The sequence below is a fragment of the Danio rerio genome, chromosome 17 (assembly GCF_049306965.1).
Source record: "Danio rerio strain Tuebingen ecotype United States chromosome 17, GRCz12tu, whole genome shotgun sequence".
Taxonomy (NCBI): domain Eukaryota; kingdom Metazoa; phylum Chordata; class Actinopteri; order Cypriniformes; family Danionidae; genus Danio; species Danio rerio.
This window is the reverse complement of record NC_133192.1, coordinates 2,420,348-2,432,500: the sequence shown is the minus strand read 5'-3', so window position 1 is coordinate 2,432,500 and position 12,153 is coordinate 2,420,348. Positions and strand designations below refer to the sequence as shown.

The following is a 12,153-nucleotide window of genomic DNA, read 5'->3' as shown; positions in this document are numbered from 1 at the left end:
CCATGACAAAATGGCGGCTGTAGTACGTCCGAATTCCATTCATACTTTTCATGTTCATACTGTATAGAACGTACTTTTCTAACAGCCGAGTAGTACGTTTAAATTCAAATGCAGTACCTACTGAGTAGTAGGCGGTTTCGGATGCAGCAATACTTGAAACACCCAGGCAGGTGTGTTGATCAAGTTGGAGCTAAACCCTGCAGGGCACCGGACCTCCAGGAACGAGATTGGTGACCCCTGCTGTGGAATATCCCAGCTAATCACCTCATTCCAATCCAATCCTTAATTTCCCTGCTGTATGCATGTATACCAGCGAGTTTGCATGTTCTCCCCGTGTTGGTGTGGGTTTCCTCCAGGTGCTCCCGGTTTCCCTCACAGTTCAAACACATGCGCTATAGGGGAATTGATTAACTAAATTGGCCGTAGTGTATGAGTGTGTGTGAGTGAGAGTGTTTGGGTATTTCCCAGTACTGGGTTGTGGCTGGAAGGGAAACATATGCTGGATAAGCTGGTGGTTCATTCCGCTGTGGCGCCCCTAATGAAATAAGTGACTAAGCTGAAGGAAAATAAATGAATGATAATGCAAATGTAACTCAACGCATTACTTACAATAAAAAGTAACCGAGTAAGGCAACTAGTTACTTTTTTTAAAGAGTAACTCAATATTGTAATGCACATTACTTTCAGAAATAACTATCCCTAACACTGATTATAGGTAATATAAATTTATTAACTATTAACTAATATGAAATACTGTAATGTCTTAGGCTGCTTTCACACCTGTGAATGGATTCAGTTGTTCTGAAACAGAGATTACAATTGTTACATTGTTGCTGTTTGCTCTTGGAGCGGTTCACTTTCACACTGCAAAGTTTCTAATCGGACCAAAATAGCTAAAACAAGTCACGTGCGAGTAAACTCTCCTCACATTGGTCAGAGTGTCGGGGTTTATTTTGCAGCGTCCCGCTCAGCTGTCAGGAGAGGTGGTGGTTTGGTGGTGATTGACAGGGTGCGAGCGCGCGACGTGTCTGAGGAGAGATGCGGTGGGGAGGGGTGAGAAGGGTGCGCGACGATGCCTATTTAAGGACCGGGAGGAAGACGCGAGATTACCGGGAGATCATCACTCATTTGTGGGCATCCGGAGACTCGCGAAACTTCCCGCCATACTCATAATTCTCTCTTCATATAGCCGTAAGCCTATTACATATCCATAAAACACTGTGATATAACCGCGCTCGGATCGGATGGCTTTCTCACTGCAATCGAACCGCTCCAGGGTTCGTTTCAATCGAGCCGAGACCACCTCATTCAAGCGATCTCGGAGCGATTACTTTGGCGCGGAACAGAGCGCGATTGCCCTGTTCACATATGCCAAACGAACCGCACTAACTGGGCAAACGAGATGCGTTCCGAAACAAAAGTGTAGGTGTGAAAGCACCCTTAAACAAAATTAAAGGTGACCTTGAGTGCTCTGATGATTTAAAACATGAAATATAATTAATATGAATTTATTTTCGGAAATATGAAATACTGTTTTATTCCAAATAGAAATTAAAGCTGTGTGACATCAAGTGCTCTGATGATTAAATTATGAGTCATATGAATCATTAACTAATATGAAACAGTGTAAAATTATACTATTAAGAGAAATAGAGGTGTGGGTGTGTGTGTGTGTTTGTGTGTGTGTGTGTGTGACCTTGAGTGCTCTGATGAAAAGCTCCCGGAAGGTCTTGATGGTGCTGAAGAGTTCGTCCAGTGAGAGCTGAGCGGCGTCTTCACACAGATACTGAGCCAGAGCTCCTCTCTTGCTGTCCATGATGGAGAAACGCTGCTCTAGAGACTCACACGCACACCGCTTCGACTACGCACACGCACAAGACAAATCCAATCATTCATTTAGGCATACACAATAAAAAAATAACAATATAAAATATATATAAGAATATGTTTCCCCATTGCCTTTAAAGTGAAATAAAAGAACATGAAAATAGGATGAGGCTGAGAAAAACTTTTGAAAAATTTTCAGATGGCACTGGGAAGATGTTTGCATCTGAACTCTTTATATAATAAGCACACAAACAAAACACATCCTATTTTATAAACAAGGGCAATTTTTTGCTTTGCTTAAAAAAGCTTTGCTTTGCTTGTTTAAAATAATATCACATAATAATAATAATAACACAAGATATGATATACTGAAGAATTTTAAATAATCGCAGCTACTGACATACAAAAAAATACTATGGAAGTCAATGGCTGTTTTTTCATTTGCAACATTCTTCAAAATATCTACTTTAGTTTTCGAAAGAGGAACTATGAATAAATTATGGGAGAACTTTATGTTTGTGTGAACTGTCCCTTTAAATCAGTGTTTCTACCTCAATGACTCCTAGAAACTGCTCCTTGACGTCCGGCACTGATAAAGACACTTTCTTCTCTGCATCTTTCAGTCTCTTCAGAAGATTACCGATTTCTGCTTGAATCGAGTCCAGGTTTATGCTGAAAGAAGAAAAAAAAAAAACACACGCACGCACACAGACAAACACACACACATGCAAAAACAAACAAATTTATGCAAACAAACAAACAAACAAGCGAAGGCAAATGCAAACACAAACCAAGCACACACAAACAAACACACGCATGCAAAAACAAACATGCACAAAAACAAACACACATGCAAATAAACAAACACACAAATACAAAAACAGGCATTCAATACACATGCAAACACACACGCATGCACGCAAACAAACATATTCATGCAAACACACAAAACATGCAAACACACGTACAAAACACACACACACACACATAACAACCACATGCAAACAAATGCATGCATTTATGCATGTACACAACACGTACACAAAACACGCAGTCAAACATGTGAATGCAAAAGCAAACATATTCATGCAAACACACACACACAGACATGCAAGCAAACAAACAAACACACACACATGCAAAATTAAACATGCAAGCAAACAAACACACACACACAAACATGCAAAATTAAACATGCAAGCAAACAAACACACACACACAAACATGCAAAATTAAACATGCAAGCAAAAACACACACACACACACACACACACACACACACACACACACACACACACACACACACACACAAAAGTATGAGAAACTCAGAGTAGACACCGTGAAGCTCTCAGAGAAGGAATGTGTGAGTGCGTGTGTTTTTACCCTGCCGCTTTCTCACACGGCGCAATCTCCTCTGGAAGATTCAGCAGCTCTGGATGATTCAATTCGGCTTCCTGCAAAACACAAGATACACACTTTACCCACAAATCAAGAGTTTCAACAGCAGCTCAGCAGTTCACAAAATATCTTGTGCACAATTGCCGCTTGTAGCGTAGCTGTCCTTCAGTGTAAACAGTGTGCGAAGTCATTCAAAGTGAAAGATTTGTATTCCCTCTCAAAAGTCGACTCTGAATCGACTCAATGAATCATTTTCCAAATCTCTTGTCTGCTACTGAACTTAATCTTAACTTGATCAAACTGATTAATTTGCATAATCCCCGCCCACACGTGACATATAATCATTCTGAAATGGGTGTTTCCTTTCCCAACAAAGAAAGACCAATCAAAACAGACTTGTCCAGCAGACCAATCAGAACAGAGATGCTATCAAAATCATTATAAGATGAATATAATATAAACCCTTTAACTCTCTTAAGTTCACATCACTTCTTTTGCAATTAAATCTGAATCGAATCATGACAAACTATATCATGTTGGAAAGCTCTAAGACTTCTGAATACATATTTTACCATTGTTTTCTGTTATGTAGGAAGAGTAATAGATTACAATACATTTACTGTCACCCTGCAGGCTGTGAGAGCATTTACGGTTACATTTCAAACAATGTTATAGTCTAAACAAAGCAATCATGACAAACTATATATCATTTAAAAGCATAAAATTTCTAGCTTCCATATTTGGTGACTGATCTTTGATGGATATTACTGAGAAACTGTTATTTATTAATTTGCTGTAAGGATACTTAGCGTTGTAAATAATTACTTTGCTACAGCTATCCACATGTACACATATTTTAGATGATTTTTAGCGGCTAAATTCAAATCAAATACCACCAAACAACACATACTTCTTTAGAATTGTATGTCTACTTCACAAATATTGTCAAAAGTATGAAAAAAAATATGATTCATATGACTCAGAACATAGGAGATGCCCTTATGGCCCGTTTCTATTGAATGGTACGGTATGATATGCTTTTATGGCCGTTTTCACTGCCAAAAAGGCGTAGCGAACCGTACCACTTTTTCAGTAGGGGTGTCAAAATTAATTGTTTCTTCGGTGCACCGCGATGCAGACGCGGACAATAAGGTATCGGTTCAGTAATAATCATAACCGGTTATTATGTACTGACGTCATTTATCTCCTATGCGCTCTGTCGCGAGGGAGGTGAGCACTGGTGTTAACAACACTCAGCCAACTCAGGGCCGGCCTGTGGCATAGGCACCATAGGCAAATGCTAAGGGCGCTGTATATCCAGGGGGCGCCAGAAATGAGCGCGGTTCAGTTGGTTTTGTTTTCGATTTTCCTGACACACATTCAGTGATAGACGGCAATAACTCAAAAAACTCTTACCCTAAAAAGATCTAAAGTGTGTTTCCTACAAGAAGACAAAGCTGGTTATGTTTCACAGCTGTCTTTTTATTTTTTTCGCTTGATATTACGAGCACTGCTCCGTTTAAGCCCTCGCAATACTTGTTTAGCCGGGAGAGCTCACGCTGAGAGGAGCTCTTAGTAAGGGACCGTCGGAAAAGTGCTTTTTTTTTTTTTCGTTTTTCTTCTCCGCTCAGCGCGAGCTCTCCCTGTTGCGAGGGCTTAAGTGTGTGCGTGCGTGCGTGTGTGTGTGCGCGTGCGTGTGTGTGTTTGTTTGTTTCTTTGGTGTTGTCTATGTTTGTGTATTTTAGTGAATGTGAGACAGTGTGGTGCTGTGTGTCTGTGTGTTTATACAGACAGCTTGTTATAGCCTCCCCCCAAAATATAACACTGTATTGGAAAGCATCATCAATGCACCGTGATGCACCGAGATATCGAATTGAACCGAATCGAAGGCATGATAATCGTAACCGAGCCGAACCGTGAGACAAGTATAGGTTCACACCTCTATTTTTCAGCACCCTTTCGAAAGGGTACCAAACACAAGAAAGGGTACCAAAAGGCGGAGCTAGATGTGCAGCTGAATGCTCTTGGTTTACAGAGATACGTCATTCGCTTACGCAACAAGTCAGAATGATAACAAAAGAGCCGCCATGTTTAAAATATACAGCCGAGAGATTACAGCAGAATTATATATGCATATAATAACGAGTCATGGTCGACCCGGGCTCAAACAACTCTTGTTGTCGTCTTGATGAACAGCCACAAAGCCAAAAAGAAGAGCAGATTTACCCTGTGCCTCGTAGTTTTTTTACAAGCCAGTCTGAAGCGCGAGCGGTTTCACTTTCTGGCTTGCACTCGCCGCGCGTCTATACCTGAAATAACTTCTTAAGCTCATGATAATAACATGCGCTTGATTATTGACGTGCTTTTGAAACCCGATCCTGTCAGAAACAGACCAAAAAATTAAATAAAAACGCAAAAAAACAAAGGAGGTGCGCGATGTAGGGGGGATGCAGGCTCATCCGCTACACCACTTTGTATAAGGCATCTGTTTTGTGAGAAGTGCTTTTCATATAATACGTGAACTACCCGTACAGCTTTACAGTAGACATTTTCTCGAGCGAATGTTACGTCGACTAAAACTTTATCATACATCAAACTCACCAAAAGGGTACCCTTGGTAGTGCAAATGCAAGCCTGATTAAAGGTGGCCTGTACCAACCCGAACCTTACCGTACTGTACCAGTCAGTGGAAATGAGCCATTATATGGTCACCAATGGAAACTGAATACCTGGTGGACATGTCTGGTACTGCGGACAAAATGTTTTGAGATATCGACTTTAAATTTGGAATTTAATAAATCCAGATATTTAGCTTTTATTTTAGTGCTTGATTTTAGGTTGTAAACTAAAAAAATATTTTTAGTAAAAAAAATATTATGTAATGTAATAAAATATAAATTTATCATCTTATAATTTTCATATCTTTTGTTTTAATTCATTTTTGGATTTGTTTTTCATATTAGCAACAGTCTGACAACAGTCTTCTTTAAAATGAGACCAAGCTTAAATCTACACACCAAAGTGATGAACACAGTTAAGGTCATATTCTGAGAAAGTCAATGTTTTCTGAGCTTGCATGCATTTAAACCTGTTGTAGGAGACTCCAGCGCAATATTAGGACACTTTAAAACATCAGATAATTGTTCTAGATCAGGGGTGTCCAAACTCTGTCCTGGAGGGCTGGTGTCCTACTGAGTTTAGCTCCAACACACCTGCCAGGACGTTTTTAGTATATCCTCTTAAGGCCCAAAGAGTGTTTTTTACATGCATTTTTAATTTCTCTTTGCTATTTGGGCTTATTGGAACCTAATTAGAATAAAAATCTAAGTATCATATTTTGATATGATGTACTTTCAGAGAAAAATTATGTCCATATATGTGGACTTGCAGTCCAAATTTACATAAAACATTTTTCCCAAAATTTTTTATGCATATTTAACAGAATTTTTTTTTACTTGCTTTGACTATCAGAGAATAAAAACTAAAAAATTTCCCATTTTGGACAGTTAAAAATAGTGTTTGGGACATTTCATATGCTGCAAAACTGTTGCAGGATGACACTGTATGTCTGTAACTAAATGTAAAAATATAATACTAAATATAAGTATTTTAAATAGCCACTTAAGAGCTAAAATGTGCCGTCCATGTACAGTTTGTGGACACTCAGGCCCTAGGAGGATATCTAGTAAAAGCTTGATTAGCTGGTTCAGGTGTGTTTGATTAGGGTTGGAGCTAAACTCTGCAGGACACCGGCCCGTCTGGATCAAGTTTGTACACCCCTGTTCTAAAAGGTGTCAGAGATGCGGAGATGTGTCAGTACCTCCAGGATGTGATGTAAGAGAGTGATGCGACTCTTGTTTGCTTTGGTTTCAGTGAGTTTCAGCAGGGAACCAATCTTGAATCCATCAGCGTTTCCAGTGTGACTCCCCTGGAGAACAAAACATGTCACAATATGAGGAACTGGACACGGTAAAGAGAGAAAACATCGAATCCAAGGAGATCAGACAATATTTATGTTTTCTGTGATCCAGGCACTATTTCTGATGCCTAGTTCAGACTGCGTGATTTTAGCCCTGATTTTGACTCGCCGACAGGTTTTGAAAAATCGCCGACAAATGCCTGAAATCACAGGCAAATCGCTGCTCGTGCACGTGAGTGACAATCACACAGTGTGAACGATCAAAGACGCGATCTGAGAGAATCGCCGATGAGTCGCCGATGCCTGCGAGATATTTGGCGTGCTGAATATCTGGAGCTGTCGGTGATTCAAATCATGCCGTGTGAATTGAGTTTTGACTGAAAATAACATCAGCGATCGCCTACAGCCAATGAGAGAGCAGCTTTCACTTGCGCGTGTGTGTGTGTGTGTACCTGTTGCAGGCCAGCGGGAGGCTGGGGGAGAAGTTAAAAGCGCTCATTTTCGGTTTATTTGGACCCACGAAATGGAGGAAAAACTAGTGGAGGTTTGACAGGACTCAGGAGCAACCGTGTCTGTTTGACGTTTCATACAGAAAGAAATTAGTTTATGATCAACGTTGAGGAGAAATGGCTAATTCCCTTTAAACCCAGGTGAGCAAACATGTACATGTTCTACCCCATTAAAGGCTTCTTTCTCATTATGTAGTTAATAACAAAAGATATACGACGTGTTTTTGGCTGTGAGACGTAGTTTGGACGACGTTGTCGGCGATTCTTCCTATAGTAAAGTCATGCAATGTGAATGTCCATGTCGCCGATCCATCTTGCAGTGTAAACAAAGCAGCGACGAAACGCTAGCCCAGATAGTCAAGCAGTGTGAAAACATCTGTGACACGACTACTTTGACAATCATGCAGTCTGAACTCGGCATGAGTTTGCATGAACTAATGTTGTAGAGTTGCAGTGGACTATTAGTGATCAGTCCATTAAACACTATTGTTCACATCACACAGTATAATATACTATAATAATGCCAAACACAGAGGGATCATAACATTAGCCGTGTTTCCATCCAAACTGAAATATTGCATAAATATTGCAATAAATCAGCGTTTTCATCCAATAAGAAACTAAGGAAAACACAATCAACACCTCCTGCTAAACATGCACAGATATCACTGAGAGAAGTGGAGTTTGCTGCACGGTTGGGTTCTCCACTGTGGTGTTTGTTCTCTTCTAATAAATGAGCTGCGCCTCAGAAGACGAAACAAAATGAATGCGGTGACTTTTAGAGGCATGAGACGGGAGCACAGACAGATGCTTAAGACAGTTCTGGAGGGAATAATAATAGAAGAATGATACTGAAGCACTGTGATGACGGACTGGCGGAGGACTGAGGCCTTTTACAATCAGCATAACAACATTTCACATCTGACACAATGGAAAGCTGGAAACATGAAGAGCTGCAGACCAACATTACTGACACAAAGACCCTCACACACACACATCTATATCTGTCAAAAACTCAGTCACATCACAGAGACTGATTAAGTGCAGAGTTTATTCACTAAATGGAGTTTATGTGAATTTTTTCTTAGATAAAACATTTATTCTACTCAGTTGTGCATACATCTTTTATGTGCATTTTCAAAATATGTTCACATCTCAATAACTATGTTTCCCTCCACCTATTTGTATGCACATTTTGGATTTGTGCATTTATTAAGAAAAAAAAAAAAAAAAAAAAAAAAAAACACCAAGATGCGCATGAATTTTGATAATGGGCATAAAAAAACGTATGCACATAAATAATTAGGCTTATGTTATATTTGGCGCCAGTTAATCAGGAAGTGACAATTTTGTTCTCTTTGACAAGAATGGATGGAAACGCTGCTTATTCGCACGTCTTTTATGCGATAATCCAGTTTTGCACATAAAAGTTAATTCACATTTTTGGATGGAAATATAGCTGCTGTTGCACAATATTCCAAAGTACCAAAGCACATTACAGCTCCATATCACTCCACTGAATGATTAGAGTTATTTCACAGCTACAACAGACAGAAATCACATCAGAACACAACAGAAGGAGCAGGAGGAGATGTGGAGGACACTAGTGATGCATACAGGAGACGTTTGAGGAGGAAAAAAACCTGACAAACACTCTTAAATACAACATCTGGACAGCGGATTTAGCTGAGAACCAGAGTATAGGCAGAATATTGCACTCCGAGCTATTAAATTATTAGAAAGCAATGCACATTACTTTCCAACAATGCAATGGTTTGTCGTCAGTTATTCCTCACATTTACAAAAAAATAAATATATAAAAGTGTAATTGTGTCTCTCACATAGTTGAGGAAGTTTCCCACATCTAGAATGAGCTTGCAGAAACTGGGCAGCAGTGAACTTTGCCTGAGACCTGCAGGTAAAACACACACACTCACATTTATGCATTCAGAAATACTGCAAACAACACAGTGACAAATACTCACGGAGAAGCAGCAGCACCATTTTCTCAGTCTAAATAAATATTAGGCATATGTATGTTATAATGCTGCTCTGCAGTCGAATAAAACACAACACATTAAAGCCTCGCTGCTGTTTTCTAGAGAAATCAGGCTGTAAATGGACATGCATGATGTCATTAGCATGAACATGAGCACACACGCATAACTAAAACTGATAATGTGTCTGGATTAGAACATTCTTCCAAACATTTGGGATAATCTACTTAGATACAGTGCTCAGATTAAAAGAGTTCACCCCTCACAGAGCTCTCTTTTAAATGCATATTTTATATTGGGCGGTTTAAAATAATATTTGTGTGCATACACACTTACTGGCCACTTTATTAGATACAACTTACTAGTACCTTACTTTTTGCTTCCAAAACTGCCTTAATCCTTTATGACAGAGATTCACCAAGGTCCTGGAAATATTCCTCAGAGATTTTGCTCCATATTGACATTGATATTGCGCTCTATTGGATTGAGCTCTGCTGACTGTGGAGCCCATTTGAGTACAGTGAACTCTTTGTCATGTTCAAGAAACCAGTCTGAGATGGTCTTTATGACATGGTGCGTTATCCTGCTGGAATGGTCCATCAGAAGATGGAGACACTGTGCTCATAAAGGGATGGACATGGTCAGCAGCAATACTCAGGTAGGCTGTGGCGTTGATGCTCAATTGGTACTAATGAACCCAAAGAAAATCTCCCCCACACCATTACACCACCACCACCAGCCTGAACCGCTGATACAAGGCAGGATGATCCATGCTTTCATGTTGTTGGGGCCAAATTCTGACCCGAGCATCTGAATGTGTCAGCAGAAATGGAGACTCATCAGAGCAGCAACGTTTCTCCAATCTTCTATTGTCCAGTTTTGGTGAGTCTGTGTGAATTGTAGCCTCAGTTTCCTGTTCTTAGCTGACAGGAGCGGCACCCGGTGTGCTCTTCTGCTGCTGTAGCCCATCCGCCTCAAGGTTGGACATGTTGTGTGTTCAGAGATGCTCTTCTGCAGAGCTCGGTTGTAACGAGTGCTTATTTGAGTTACTGCTGCCTTTCTATCAACTGGAACCAGTCTAGCCATTCTCCTCTGACCTCTGGCATCAACAAGGCATTTGCAAAATCCCAATAGATCAGCAGTTTCTGAAATACTCAGAGCAGCCCGTCTGGCACCAACAACCATGCCACATTCAAAGTCACTTAAATCCCCTTTCTTACCCATTCTGATGTTCGCTCTGAACTGCAGCAGATCAGCTTGACCATGTCTACATGCCTAAATGGATTGAGTTGCTGCCATGTGATTGGCTGAAATTTGTGTAACGGAGCAGTTGGACAGGTGTACCTAATAAAGTGGCCAAAGAGTGTACATTAGATAAGTTGTGCCATAATATAAAATTGGAACTATCCTAAAAAATAACTTTCCAAAGTTCCAAACTTATCATCCCCAAATTAATATGTAGAGGAGAATATGATAAATAAAATTAAAAACAAGAAAAATCAAGATACACAAAAAATATCAAATTTAGTTGAATTTTTTTACATTTTAAATATTTGCATCATCTCATTTGACTTTAAACGCATTAACTGAATACATCAGCTTAATAAAATTGTTTAAATGCACCTCTATATATTTACTAAGAAATGGATATAAATATTAATTTATGCTGAACACCAAGTCAGCAAAATAGATAACACTGTTCTTATTCATTCATTCATTCATTCATTCATTCATTCATTCATTCATTCATTCATTCTGCCATTTCAACAAGCATTGGCTATATTCACAGCAAAACCTATACTGAATATACAATATAAAACATATTATACCAGTTTCTTAATTAACATTCATTGTATAAAACATACAAATAACAACACTGAAAAGAATCATATACTATATTTTAGCTTGATTAATGATAAATATTCTAAAATTCTTCCAGAAGACACCCTTTTTAGTAGAACACCTTTCTAGCAGTGATATTTTAATTAATAAAATCTTACATAATGTGAATTTAAATAACCTAAAAATCTGCAGAAACCCATTCACTATTAGACCACTCATTTAATTACAGTAACGAATTACTTTGTAACCCATTATGACCAATACTGGTGTTTTACACTCACTTTCACAGGCCGTTTCCACCAGCTCGACTTTCGGCTTCAGGATGTCAAGAACAGACAGCGTCTCCTCACACAATAACATGCATTCAATCCTCAACTGGTAACTACGACAAGAAAACACAGACTCTATTTATATTTAATCAATTAGCAGAGGATTTTGTCCAAAGTTAATTACAACCGAGGAGTCATTTAGCAATTCATTAACATAAAGTAATCAAAATGTAATCCAAAAATAGACATTACATTAGCATTAAGTAATCTAAATGTTATCCAAAGGTAGACAGATTACATTAGCATCAAGTAACTTTAGTGTAATCAGAAAGTATCTGATTGTGTTAGTAAAGTAATCCAAATGTAATCCAACGGCAGACAGATAACAATTG

General features: G+C 39.1%; 1 protein-coding gene and 1 long non-coding RNA gene across 2 annotated transcripts in view; both read right to left on the bottom strand.

Moving 5' to 3' along the window:
• The window catches only part of LOC141378500 (uncharacterized), a 171,226-nt gene that overhangs the window by 113,272 nt on the left and 45,801 nt on the right, over positions 1-12,153 (bottom strand). The window lies entirely within an intron of this gene.
• The window catches only part of LOC141378492 (inverted formin-2-like), a 44,749-nt gene that overhangs the window by 17,601 nt on the left and 14,995 nt on the right, over positions 1-12,153 (bottom strand). The window contains exons 10-15 of the mRNA XM_073927995.1: positions 11,774-11,874; positions 9,495-9,565; positions 7,046-7,153; positions 3,211-3,281; positions 2,379-2,499; positions 1,697-1,861 (exon numbers count right to left, since the gene is read on the bottom strand). Coding sequence (XP_073784096.1) covers positions 1,697-1,861; positions 2,379-2,499; positions 3,211-3,281; positions 7,046-7,153; positions 9,495-9,565; positions 11,774-11,874 — 637 coding nt within the window. The remainder of the gene's footprint in view (positions 1-1,696; positions 1,862-2,378; positions 2,500-3,210; positions 3,282-7,045; positions 7,154-9,494; positions 9,566-11,773; positions 11,875-12,153) is intronic.